General features: G+C 31.1%; 2 protein-coding genes across 2 annotated transcripts in view; both read left to right on the top strand.

Annotated features, from left to right (window-relative positions):
• Positions 1–3,632: 3,632 nt before the first annotated feature.
• Positions 3,633–10,658, top strand: LOC119830103 (SPRY domain-containing protein 7). The gene is made up of 4 exons (XM_038352959.1): positions 3,633–3,855; positions 4,110–4,280; positions 5,534–5,842; positions 6,351–10,658. The coding sequence occupies exons 1-4, from the start codon at positions 3,753–3,755 to the stop codon at positions 6,446–6,448; spliced, it is 681 nt and encodes a 226-aa protein (XP_038208887.1). The 5' UTR covers positions 3,633–3,752; the 3' UTR covers positions 6,449–10,658.
• A 568-nt stretch (positions 10,659–11,226) lies between these two features.
• The window catches only part of LOC119830098, an 8,171-nt gene continuing 4,309 nt past the window's right edge, over positions 11,227–15,088 (top strand). The window contains exons 1-3 of the mRNA XM_038352955.1: positions 11,227–11,439; positions 12,234–13,510; positions 13,669–13,859. Coding sequence (XP_038208883.1) covers positions 11,257–11,439; positions 12,234–13,510; positions 13,669–13,859 — 1,651 coding nt within the window. The 5' untranslated portion in view covers positions 11,227–11,256. The remainder of the gene's footprint in view (positions 11,440–12,233; positions 13,511–13,668; positions 13,860–15,088) is intronic.

Genomic DNA, 15,088 nt, shown 5'->3' on the forward strand with positions numbered 1-15,088 from the left:
TTTCAACTGTTTCTTTACATTGAGTGTAAACTGTAGAGGTATATGAAGGTAAAGAGACATTTTAGTTCACTGAATTATTTCAAAAATAAGGCCATTAATTGTAGGAAAATTATTTCATTACATAATTTATCTAAAAATTTTAAAAGTCCATTTTAAGACTAGACGCAATTAATATAAACGACATCACTATTGTACCTTCCAGATTTATAACTTCAATCAATTGCAAAAAATCGCTTTTTTATTATAATTTATTAATTTTTTGTCCTTTGTCTGCCCGTCAAGTTTTAATAAAAGTACTCTTTATAGTAAAACTAACGACCGCGGCCTCACTCGAGTGCATCAAATTAAAAATAAATTAAATTGCCCCAAAATCTACTAAACAAATTACTGATATGTAATATCTCCTGTATAAAATATCAATGTGAATGATTGTTATTAAAATATAGGTACTAAAATTTCGTTACATCGGAACGAAACTGGATAAAAATGTCTAGTTTATCCAAATCCGAGATCTTTTTTCATCGAAACAACTACACTAAAAGACTTAATTGATTTGTTATTCATAATGAAAAACTAGTAAAAACGTTTTTGATATGAGAAAAAGTAAAATAGAAGCGGATGCATATAAAATGGGATAAATTGGCGGGGAAATTCCAATGATGTAAAAATTTATGGTTTGTGATTGTTGTGATTGAGGTCAATGAGATTATGTTTAATCAAAATTGTAAAAAATGTATATTATTTAGTTGCTGCTTATTGTTATTGGTTACAATTAGATTATAATTAAAATTATTTTCATGATATACCTAAAGTACAGATTCTGAAAACTAATTAATCCTCTGCAATTGCACTATGGACCTATCTGTCGTATTATTGTGGTTTTTATATAATTTGATTGATTTGTCTATTATGCTTCGATGTTATGTCCTTTTCTCTTATTGTATACACTATTTTTCCAAATTGTAAATGTACGAGTATCACTTTCTGCTAGGTAATGGTTTCTTACTCCTGTTATTATTAAAATTTATAGCTGTGTAATAAAGAACATAAAAATTAAAAAAATCTGCGGGATCGGAAAAATCTTCGGCTTACATATGAACCTACTCACGATATCGTCATGTAATTAATATTAGACTAGACGCCAAGTAGTAACTTCCAAACGATCTTCACATAGAATTAACAGTCTACCTTGATTCTACCACAGGTAATTCAATACTTTACTGTTCTATTAAGTTTTTAACCCCAGACGCAAAAAGAGATGTGTTATAAGTTTAATATCAATGTCGGACACCTGTGCCTGTGGTATCGTCACACACAAAACGGAAGGACTGATTTCGGTGAAGTTTTAATAATTTTAAAATAATCCCTTTTGATGGTTCTTAGTTACGTTAGATATAATCATTTAAAGACGGCGACGCAGCAAAGTCGGATTAAATATTTTTTCACAACTCCCTCAACGGGTATAAATGACTTTACTTAATTAGTAAATTAGTACTTATACACAATTTCAAGATGACCGACAATACAAATTTATAAATATGTGATCGTTGAACTTAACTGCTTTTATTTATTAATCACACTACACTTTATGATAATATCGTATTTTCGCTCGCTTCCGATGCTTCACTTCCAGATAGGGTTCTATAATTATTTACGCACATTCAATATGCGTAACAAGCTGTAAGCAACCAACCGAACAAACATAATTTTTTCTAGTTAGTATGTATGTCTAAATGACAATGCAATCGCTACCTATGCATAGACATAGTTTCAAAACCTAATTTCATTACTGTTCAAGTAATTCCTATTTAAGATGAATTCCCATCGAACTAGGTGAATAGGTGATGATGATTGATATTGATCAGGCATGTTATGCCTTTATACAGCCATTTCTTTAATAATTACGATATTTAAAATGTAAGGACGACGTAACTGTAAATATGTCGGTTTGACCTTTTCATAACTACCTACAATATTTATATGAGCTTTATGCGTGTTATAAAGTTGTTTCTTGTATTTTTATTAGTTCAATCACCTTTATTACATAACTGCGTGATCCTTGTTTGTGTTTTTTTTAACTAGAATATCAATTTTTTGTGAGAATAAAGAATATTTGAACTGACAATACAATAAATTCTACAATTATTTTAAAACCATTTTTTTTAATAGATATGACTATTTTTTAGGCTTGCACTTGTGTTACTCATTGATATAAAATATAAAAATAAAAATATTAATGTAACGTGTAAAATCTATCAGCTTATTGAAATTATGCATTCATTTGATTTTACTGAGTTTATTACTATTTCTCATCATATTTTATGCTATAAAAAATGGTTTATAATTTATTTATTCAAAAAATGTGTCTCGGTGAATTTGTAAAGTTAAACTATTATCAGCCTCATAGTTTTTTATCAATCATTTCAAATCCTAAACCAAAACGACACTCTTAGATCTAGGTAGATATACTATTTGTTTATTCGCGAATAGACGCTCATTGTGGTCTTCAATTAATCTCCATGGCGATCCAATTTTTGCAATCGTTTAATAATTAATTAAAGCCTAATATTGAACTCAAACATCTGATATTTGATCTGTTAATTGTGGATCAATAATCAAATATTGAAAAGGTGATTACGATTGACCTTGACATTAATTAGCGTTATATAGATAATATAATAATTTCTCCGCCATAATTTTTAAACCATGCGCAATATTTTTGTCCCATCTTACATACCGAACTGGTTCGCTCGCGAGATAGCTGCTAACTAACGAACAACAATTAATATTACAAAATTAATGTAACGGAACGGACATATTTAGCTTATAGCTATTACCTTACCACCACCACCAACCCATCAAACCATCACATGATTATTGAACTCGAATAATGTCCGCATTGTACTCTAAATAATAGGATATTAAAATGTCTTATGTATTATGAATAATGTCTTATATAATTTTTTTTTACTTTAGGATAATTTATATTAAATAGAATCGATTGGAAAACTATTACAGATTGTTTTCGTTTTTATTATTATCAAGGGAACCTTCTTTGTCCATGCTGTAAATTGCGAGTGTAATATAATTATAATGCTTTAACAAATTAGGGTTGGAGTAGACTTAAATATGAGAAGAAGCATTAATATATTAAAACTATTATAGTAGAAGAATCCATTTTGAAAATGCATAATTTTAGAAAATTCAGATAATTTTTCCAATAATTTATTTTTTATTTTATCTTAATATCTGCATTAGACACCGCAAAATTAACCGCAATTAACTACAGTTTCATCTATTCTCCCTTGTGAAACGGTTCGGCATATCTCTGCCTCCACTATCCGTAGACATATTAAACAAAAAATTTATATGTTAGTTTAGTATGTTTAGTATATTAGTATTTGTAATATTACTACTCTGCATCTACCCTGATTATATACAGTAAATTTTCGTGTTAAGGTGTCTGGTAAACATATATTTTAGAATCTAGATAATATATTGTTTTTAGCTCTACTTCTCAGCGTTAGTCTAATAAAAAAGGTAATAAATTGTAAAGCGGACTTTAAAATTTTCATCTGTTGCACTGGTGCCTGGAATGACATGACAATTTCATATTTCATAATGACATTGACAATTGACATTCGCAAAGCGTAGCTTCTAAGCCGAACATTTTTTTAACAAACAATGAAGTGAGCAAAACAATAAAAAGTTGTATTGATTTTTCCTATTAAAGTCATAACACTGATATAAATATGTTCTGTTGTCTGAAAAGTTGTGTTAATGGTTTTTCACTGACTCCTAGTGTCCCAATACGAGTGAAAGAAAATCCTATACAACTGGATACACTTCATATGGGTATTACTAACATATTTACTGCTTTATTTATTAATTTAAAAAGAATTGAAAAAGCTCAGCTCGTTTTTATTATCTCGTAATTTTTTTTTGATCTAAATCACACATCTTTAACTATGCAACACACTGAAGTATGTATTGCAATCAAGTGAAAGGTACAGAAAGAATAACTGTAAATGTTGCAATATACTAATGTCCTGTAGATTATGGAATTATTTGAATACACTGTTACATATAGACACTGTTTTTTTTTAAAGGCCATGAGGTGGTGATAGTCAAGGGTGGACAGAGAGCATGTGGTTCAGGCTGTGTTTTGGGAAACGCTCCTTTGGTTCAGAATAAGGCGTACTTTGAAGTCAAGCTGCAACAAGGAGGAGTGTGGGCTGTAGGGCTTGCCACCCGTGAGACAGATATTAACAAAGTACATGGTATGATAAGACATTACAATATTCAATAAATATATTATACCTCTTCTCAGCAGCTTTGCCCCTGGTTCATATAAAGCCTATGTTACTTAGTGAAGATTTAGCTTTCTAATGGTGAAAGAATTTTTGAAATTGGAAAAATTCTAATCTTACCTTTTAACATTTTTTTTATTATTTCTCTTTGTTTACGATAACCAAAGACAAATAATACCAACTGTATATATCATAGAAAGCCATTCAGCTACTTTTGTGTTATAAGTTTTTGATAAAAACTACAGTATTGAAAATTTAAATAAAAAAGATCCTTACTAATATTAATAGTGCAAAAGTGTACTTGATTGTCTTTCTCTCACATTGAAAGAGAGGGATTTTATGGTAGGCTAGATAGTGACATAGGGTACATCACATGCACATCACACATCATAGGGACACTATCAATATAGGGTCATATCATATATCAGGGTACATCACATACACATCACAGACACAGACCTCTCTATAGTTTTACAATGGCAACATTAACAATAAAAACTATCCAGAATTTATCAGTAGTCTAAACAATTATTTTTTCAGGGTCATTACCCCTTTGCATCATAGTCAGATGACTAGCAATCATAACCTTAACATTGAAACAAATGCTAATTTTATTTGCAACATAATTTATGTCAAACTTTCCAAATATCTATGGGCTCAAGGTTGATGAGCCATAATGAATGTAGGTCAATGTAATTAATGATACATTTGTTATAATACTATATGAATGGGATTAAATTACAAATCTTAATTAAAATGTTGAAAATTTTTTTTATACTGTTTTGGTTACCCCTTTAATAAAATAGTTAAGAATCATTTAATAGAACCACATGGTCTTGGGTGAATTTGCAGTTGAGATCAAAGACCTTGGGTATGTATGCATCACAGGGAAATATCCGGTCCCTTGAACACAGTCATTTATTTATTCAATTAAGACTTCTTACAGAAGTACTTTTGACTTCATAACATAGTTTTAACATTTACCACTATTTTGGAAAGCAGTTTCCACAGAGAAAAGCCGGCATGAAACTCTAGTTGCTATTTTAAAATAATATCAATTTTATATTTCAATTCTATATAATATGTAAATAAATAAATAAATAAATAATATGTAATATGTACATAACTATGATGCCAAAGAAATGTCTTGTGGTCCTCTTGATAAATATTATACAAGTCTCTTGCTTTGCAATACATTAATGATGATTAATATATCATTGCAGGTGGTGTGGATAAGGAATCCTGGTGTTTAAATAGCGATGGTACAGTGAGACATGATAATGTAGAATTGTATCAATTGAAACCAGCTCCTAGAGACTCTCCGACCACTGAAATGCTGGTTTCGACTGGTTCTGCAGACCATATAAATGATAAACAGGATAGAGATGAAGAAGTCAACACTGTTATGCCAGTGGAAGGTGATGTCATAGGCTTAGCTTATGACCATGTTGAGTTGAATTTCTTCTTGAATGGTAAAAATATGGAAATACCTGTACGGAGTGTTAGAGGGACAGTTTATCCTGCACTATATGGTAAGTTCTATTATGGTACAAAAGTTTTATCTGTGTTGTAATAGAATGAATTATAGACTTTTGTTATGTTTTAGATTAAGAGGGGATGCTATAGGAATAATAAAAAGAACATATTTGTAGTACCTATTTGCTTGTATCAATATATTAAGTATTTTAAAATTCTGAATTTTTATAGCAAGATTTACTTATTTTATTTCTATTTACTTAATTCTTTGAATATTTTATCTCTTATAAAGGTACATAATACCTTTGTATACGACTATATTTGTTCCTAGAAAATACTTATCCAATTGTCAATTTTTTTTGTCTTTACTAAATTTTTGCACAACTAGTACCTCCTTTGGTTCCATAAACTATCTATCAATCATTCAAAACTTGATAGATATAGTAACATAAATATAGTATTGTAAACACTCTGTGATTTTCTAGGGGCTCATTGGCATAACTATTACAAATGAAACACATGTCTTTACATGCTTTATTATTTATATACAATATATAATTTCAGTTGATGATGGTGCCATATTGGATATAATACTGGATAACTTCCGATATCCCCCTCCATCTGGATATGAGAAGATTATGGTTGAACAGTCGCTTCTCTAACAGAAAGATCTCAAATGTAAAGCTTAGTTGTGCATGGACACTTGTTGTGTGTGTGTGTGATCTTTTACCTGTGCAAATGTCTTATATGAATGTCAGCATTGTTTATGCTATAAATTATAAATCATAATCAATTCTTTATATTTGATGTAATATTGTAACTGTATTATATATAAAAAATAATAACTGTATATTCTATAGTAATTTAATAGTCTATGATCTATTTTTTTAGTAAGAAACGTGTTGAAATTGTAAATATATTGATATTCTAGATTTTGTTTGAGTGTACACAAATTTTCCATTTGCAACATACTATAAAAATAAACTAAGTGTAAAAGATACTAACAGTCTATTACATAAGTCAGAACTTCTTTCAATTTTTAATTTTCGTTGTAAGTATACACTGAAATAACTTTTAATGTTATAAAGTTTCTCATTAACAGTTTATTATGGCAATTATTATATTCAAGAAAATATGTTTCCTTCAGCTATTACAGCATACAGACCATATCATAATAGATTTTAGGATAATTAAAGCACATGAATACATTGTAAAAAAACTCCCATTCGAAATGGGAGTCTAAATCATATATCCTCTTTTTATACCATAATTTCTCAATGATATTTAATTACTTCGTATGTTTATTACTTTGCAGTGTTATAACCATATTGAGATAAATTTTGCTAAATAATAACAGATATTATAAAACAAAGTAGTAAAGAGTAATTAATAATTTATTTTACTTAAGAATTTATAAGGAACTGGCAGTGAATAGCTTCAATCTGTAAATTCACTTGTGAATAAAGGCCGAGTTATTTAATTAATTAAAAAGGTACAAAAATGCTAATAAATTGCTTTAATCACTTCTATATAATTTAATTATAATTATAATCTGATGAATATAACATTATATAAGAATTCAAAGCTCATTTCACAGGTCGTTGGGCATTTATTTTTCGGTAATCGGTAACGAATTTATAATAATTAAACGCAAAGGTGCCTATTGACAGTGTAATAATGTCTACAGTCTTAATAAATATGTTTATACAGGTCAAGCATGCGGGGGGCGAGGCAAAGGGGTGAGACTCGGGAGGAATGAGCCCGAGTTACATACGCCATGTTGTTAGGGACTCGGGACTCTATTCAGGGGCTGCCGCGTGCATGTTTTATGTGGTAGATTTAATCTTTATTATTATTGAGTTGACTTCTGCTACGAGATTAAAGGCGTAATTGTTCCACTATGCTTTTAATGTCAGTATACATGTTTTTTTTTATAACAATTTGCCTAACAATTGATTCTTATTAATTGAAATGAAAATGTATTTGTAGTTATGGTTTTTGTTTTAATATCCTCTTTAATCTTCCAGTTAAGCCTTCAAATTAACTGAAATCGAGCGAATATAGCCACCATTACTGTGTTGAAGAGATAGCTGCTTTTTTTGTGACGTATTCACATGATAGATAAATATGCCCAATGACTTGAATGAATAAACGAATTGAATGGCCTATGATTTTTTTCAGTATTTTTGCGTTTGCTACAGTATCCAGGCCATTCTTAAAATAAAATATCAAAGATCACGGTCTCGCATAGTACATCATTAAAATATAATCTTAAAAATCTATAGCTTTTAATATATCTTTTGTTTTCTTCCAAAAGAGAATGGAAGTATTTAACCTAATTATTTTCCTTCTACAACCGTTAAATCGTAAGGTATCATTGTCAACTCTTCACATCAGTAGATAATTTGGTTAATATTAATAGTTGAACTCATATTCACGCTAAACTTATCCTATTTTATAATGTAATTGATTTTTCCTATAACTATTTTGATACAATTCCTTATTAGGCAATAGATAGTATAAAATAGATTCATCTAGGCAACATTGATTTGATTTGGAAAATATCTAAGGTAGTAATTTCTTGTGTTTGAAATCTAGGTAGCTAAGTTCTAAGGTAGCTAGCTCCATCTTTGACCAATCTACTATGGTAAAGTTTAATATTATATTTTTGTATAAATAATTAATTCATTTCGTTATTGATTAAATGTCAAAATTACAGGCACTGTTAGTAATTGACTGATAATAAATTTGAATGTAATGTTATACAAAATTCATCTGAGTTAAGGAAATAAGAAGACGTAGCTATTTTAATTGAAATTTAATACTCATTGTAAGTCCGGGATTTTACTAGTACTACAACACGGCATTGCTATAAAAAAATCTAATTGCAAAATCTTGGTCTATGGGTTTCATAAGTATTTTTCATAAAGTGCCAATATAATATAAATGATTTATTAAAATATGCTTTGTTTGTATGTAAATGTGTGCGCATTGATTCGGTGTGCTGAAGCTATCTGTGTTTTTTCTAAACCTAATTAGGAGTAATATAAAGAAAATAAAAACAATAAAAAGCAAAACGAGAAGTATCAGTACATTATTATTGATAAAAATTAAACTAAAAGATCATAACACCTATTGTCTGGCACGTACGCCTTTTCCCAATCTGTGTATGGCGGTGATATAGGGTTTCGAATTAATCTAGGTTGTTGAATACTCATTTCTTGAGGGACTGTTATTTAACAGGCTCTAAACTTCTACACCTACACATTTCCTCTACTCGTACAATTTTCTCTAATGCCTGAATGTCTTTCTCTTCCCTGATATAATGAGAAATCGTCTCAATTATCGACATTATAATCAATAGCTGTTCAGGATCAGATCCTTTAATATGCATTCCTTGGTGTTTCCGCTTCTCAATTATGTGGATAGTTGTTGTTTGATTGAGGGTGTGCCAGGCTTAAAGGGGATCGTAGTTTATTTTTTGGAAACGCGTCAGGATTTGTACAGACTAAGTATTTGTGTCGTAATATATGGAGATATAGTATTGTGGGACACCAAGCAGATACAGATTGGGCATATTGGGGAATCCATCATTATTCTTCTCTTGAGTATCATGCCGTCTTTGTAGTGAGCATATTGATCCTCTGAATCAACATCGTCTTCAACATGGGATTCACTGTGCCTGGAATAAACGGGATAAAGGGGAGATTTGAGGGTGATATGTGGAAGTTAAAGCTGAGGGGATCCGGTCGGATATTGTACCAGAGGAGTTAATTTATCATACACGTTAAAAAGAGCTTCATCGATGGCCTCGAATGCCTCGGCTGTACTTGGAGGTTCTTGAAGACCACTAGAATATGTTTGACTTATGCCATTGAGAAGCCTGACTAGATTTCGAGAATTTGTTTCACTAATTCCCTCAATCTCTGCGTCATCACCCATGATCTTGCAGAGGGTTACAGTACCTGAAATATTAATCTTCCTGTTACATGTTTTAGAAAGACTTCTCTTGCCCCATTAAATGCTTTAGAATCTGTCTCTGCTTGCCGTTGTGCGTACTATGACAAAAACCAATAAACTAAATAATTGGACAGACAAATAATATTTTGTCAATATGTCTGCCTACAATATAAATTGCAGTTTGTCTTCAAAATGTATGAATGTAAAATATTTAGCATTTCATTATATAATAATAAGCGTTCCTCATAGCATGTATTTGGAAAATATAACTATGAAATATAAATATAATTATTGAGGAATACAGAATATTTTCAACTTCACAACTTTTATTATGTGTATTGTAATTAGTTCTACGCATTTTCCTATTTCATTTGGCTAAGATGGTTTGCGTGGAGGGTAGGTTTAAGGAAGGACATCTTTAGTATCATCAGTCATTGTACTCTTAAAATAATACCATTTCAAAACCCATAAAATAGCTCAAGCTTCGAAAATTATATATAATTGGAGAGCTAAATGCTCTGACGTGTGCTATTGGTTTTTTAGCTCGCGTAATTAAAAAAAAGCCAAAAAAACATAGGAAACGAAGACAACCTCTCTACAACTGAAACTGTTATTGTGTTTGAGTTACTTGATTGGTTTGATGGTAGTTAAACTTTAATAAACAATGGAGCAGATAAAAATTAACCAATAAGAAATGGATGTTTTACAGTCTGTTTTTCTTAAAATAAAACGGATTTCCTTACATTTACCCTCGGATGTTGTTTTTCTTAAAATAATATGCAGATAACGTATTAACTGTGCATACAAATAAATTTAATAAGGTTTGTTGTGTTGTACCTAATCTTGGTATATTTTAGATCGTTACTTAATTGCTGAATAACAAAGAATTATCTAAATAATAAAGTGTTGAGAGCATGGAGTATTTTATTTAATAAAAAGCTAATATGTACTTTTTTTTACATTAGGAATAAAAGAAAACAGTCAGCAGCTGTATCGTTTAATCTTTTGTAGGATACTTGGGATACAAATTGGCTTTTAATTAAACATTTTGCCTGTAGTTCCTGAGATTCCAGGCGCGTTCCAACAAACAAACAAACTCTTCAGTTCCATATTAATAGACTAGCTGCGCCCCGCGGTTTCACCCGCGTAAACCCGTACACCGTATGAATATCGTGATAAAAAGTTGCCTATATGTTATTCCAGTTGTCCAGCTGTCTACGTACCAAATTTTATTGTAATCGGTTCAGTAGTTATTGCGTGAAAGCACACAAACACAACAAACGCACACACATTCTTACAAACTTTCGGATTTATAATATTAGTAGGACATAATATATAGTAGGAAGTAGGATAAATAACATAGATTAGTCTACACTATTACGTATATCAATTATCTCAATATAAGAATTGAGAGACCGCGATAATAAATGTTCATCACTTTTTTTATTAACATGTGTTTTACAGTAAGATTGTTAGTATCAAACCGGAGCTCGAAGCGTGTGGCATTGTAATGTGGAAATATTTTATTACTTTATTATTTTTCGCGGCCGCTTCTATAAGCGATGGCCTAGAATCACGTGTGGTGGATACTGAACAGGGTCCTGTGAGGGGATACAAAGATTCTGATGCTGGGATTTTTGCTTTCTATGGCGTACCTTATGCGAAAGCTCCCAGTGGCAAGCAGAGGTTCAAGGTATGTTAAATAATAGGTATATGCCATTGGGCAAGTATTTTATAATATAACGAATTTTTAATAGTTGATAAAATACTTGTTATATTGACACCAATTTAATGGTATACCTGAGAAAGAAAGAAAAAACACTAAGAAATTGCATTGATCTGCTGATTGATTGCCAGACACGGTTGCTTTTTGGTTGTGAAACAATAAATTTATTATAGAATTTGACCACTTTGAATTGAATGCGAATATACAAAAATGAGAGTTCAAATAAATTACGGTCGATCTGAGGACAGGATGTGGGAAGAAGGGCACTGAAAAATTAAAATAACCAAGTTGTTGATTTTTTTTTTTATTTTTATCTTTACAAAATTCGCATAAATTTTGAGGCTGTGTGCAAAAAGTGTAAAAACAAAGGATATTGTATATAATTACATTCAACTTTCCTACAGAACGGTTTTTCACAGGACTTGTAGATTCGCCGGAAATTGATAAACCTGTTTTTTGACATTAAAACGTCTCAACCGCAGACCGGCCGTAATATTATTTTCCTCATATTTTAGTTATATCTCTTCTTTTGCAATTAGTTTCATTCTCTTCAAAATTTACTGTGTTTTTTGCACTTTGCACAAATAAACCTACTCTAACAGATAACAGTGCAGATAATATAGGTTATATCTATGGACAAAACTAATCAAACATATCACTATCCGCACGATTAGGTTTATTTCTGGAAATCATATATCTTTCGAAAACTTAATATTTGACGAAACCTATGTAATTTTTCTCTGATAAAACATTCCTTTTAGGCTCCATTGCCAGCGATTAAGCGGTCTGATATTTTTGACGCTGTGAATAAGGATATATCTTGTCCACAAATGGATTTTACTGCAATATACAAGCGCTCTCTAATAATAACAGAAAATTGTCTGGTTGCTAATATATACATACCAGATACCAATACAAGTAATCTTTCAGTTATTGTATACGTTCACGGTGGAGCCTATGTTCTTGGCTATGGAAATTTAGCAACCTACAATAATTTAGTGAAAACAAAAGAAGTAATTGTTGTTACATTCAATTACCGCATAGGAGCTCATGGCTTTCTGTGCATGGGTACAGAGGATATCCCTGGAAATGCTGGTATGAAAGACCAGGTAGCTTTGTTGCGCTGGGTCAAGAAAAATATAAAGAATTTTGGTGGTGATCCCGAAGATATAACTATCGCTGGCTATAGCGCTGGATCCTCATCAGTTGATTTACTTATGCTCTCTAAAATGTGTAAAGGATTGTTTACGAAAGTTATACCAGAAAGTGGCGCTAATACGGCTGCTTGGAGTGTTCAAACGGATCCAATTGCGGTTGCTAAAGAATTCGCTAGAAGTCTTAACTTTACGAATGTTGATGATTTTTATGCTCTTGAAGAATTTTACAAAACCATTTCATATGAAATATTATCTTCAGTACTACCTATAAAAAGAACAGATGCGACATTTTTATTTAGTCCGTGCGTTGAACGAGATACAGAGGGAGAAGAGTTTCTTACTGATTCTCCAATAAACATACTCAAAAATGGAGACTATGTAAAGTTACCCATGCTCTATGGTTTTTCAAACATGGAAGGTCTATTACAAGAACCTCTATTTGACGAATGGAAAGATAAAATGTACAATAAATTTTCTGATTTCTTACCTCGTGATCTGCAGTTTGTTAACGAAGCGGAAAAAGAGGAAGTGGCTAATAAAATAAGAAAATTCTACTTTGGTGACGGCCCCATTAATGACGAAAATATTCTGAACTATATTGATTATTTCTCAGATATATATTTTACGTATGCCACTTTGAGGTCTGTGAAACTTCACGTGGAAGCGGGTAACAATGATATTTACCTGTATGAATATTCGTTCGTTCACGATGACACGCCACCCATTTCGCATACGAATATCCGTGGAGCCGCACATTGCATGCAATCTTCCGGTATAGCTGATGGAAATTTTACACATAATGATGAGAGTCTCGCAAATAAAGACCTGAAGGAAATGAAAAATATACTTCGAGACCTTTGGACCAACTTTGTGAAAACTGGGTGCGTGCTATGTCCTTATTTATTTTAAATCATTATTTTTTATTTTTTAATATTGTTTAAATTCAACATAAGTTGAAAATTATTTCTATTAATTATTTATCGATGTTACCACGTCATTTTGTATGATATCGTTTTACTGAATGTTATTTCATTTACAGGAAGCCTGTGCCCGAAGGGTCAGATTACCCAGCCTGGCCACCAGTGGGCAAGGACTGGTCACCACATATGATCATTGATAAACCTCTGAAGCTAGGAGGCTCATTGTTAAAGGATCGAGTTAAATTTTTGGACGAAATCTATGAAAAGCATTATCGTCAACCATCACCGCCGCCAACTCCACCTCCAAAGCGTATAGAACTATGAAAATATTATTTAAAAAACATTTCTTGTTTTTTGGTGTACGGTTTAACATATTGGTATACGGTGAGGTGTATGCTAACAATGATGTATCTCATATTGCCACAAACTTATTTCTGAAATGAAGAGTGTCGTCACCGTCGCTTTGTAACCTTTAGAATAATATTCCAGACACCACTTTCAGCGCTCGGGATTTTTAACTATCAAAATTCAGAAAAATAGCAATAAAACATACCGACCACTTGCAGTAGCCAACAATGACAATTTAACATCTTTAGTTTAAAGGATCAGTTAGAGGCACTGTTGTATTATAATGCAAACATATAATATACATAAATACTTATATCTAAATTACATGATTCGTCGCACAGTAAGCTCAGTCCTTGCTTCACGTAACTAATACTTATGTAAGAACAAAACCACAGCGCTTAATCAATCTGCTTATATCTTAACTACTCATAATAAAAAAATGAAATCATTAAAATACGAATATTTAGAATAATCGACCAAAATTTGTTATTTACTTCTACAAGAATTTACCATGATATTATAATATGAATAAAATATGTATGTACATTCAGTATACACCTCAATCACATATTTGGCTGCTTATAATCATCTTACCATACATACATTTTTGAATAAACTGCTGAATAATCAGACTGTTCAATAAACAGCGCCGTTTAATAAACAAGTCTTTTAATTAAACACATAATTAAGTTAGTTGGATGAGACTTATATATGTAAGTATGCAGGTATCGATATATATTTTCTACAATTATGCATAATTAAGTGTGCCATTGGCTAGTAACATACAGAAACTTGAACTCAAACTTATGTTTATTAAATTTATTTGTACAGCTTGCAAAGACATGGCTTAATTACCATTAATATATCTTAAGTGCCTATTATGGTAAATGCAGTACAGCGGTGAAATAACGCGCTTCTATTTAACTAACCTTCAAAATTATGAATGTCATTCATTGTTGTTATTTCTTTATTTGGTGCATGTCTGCTAGTGAGAGAAACATTATGATTACTCGATTAACCCAACATAACCATTAATGTTTGATTTATGGGATAAAATGTTCCTGTGTTTCTTCGGGTCTTAAACTATCTTCGTTCTAAATTTCATTTAAATCGGTTAAGGCGAGGTGAGTTCTAAGACTCGCAAATTTTTGGTTCGTTTTTTCAATTTTTCTTATACAAAATGGAATAAAT

This window comes from Zerene cesonia, chromosome 11 (genome assembly GCF_012273895.1).
Source record: "Zerene cesonia ecotype Mississippi chromosome 11, Zerene_cesonia_1.1, whole genome shotgun sequence".
NCBI classification, from domain to species: Eukaryota; Metazoa; Arthropoda; class Insecta; order Lepidoptera; family Pieridae; genus Zerene; species Zerene cesonia.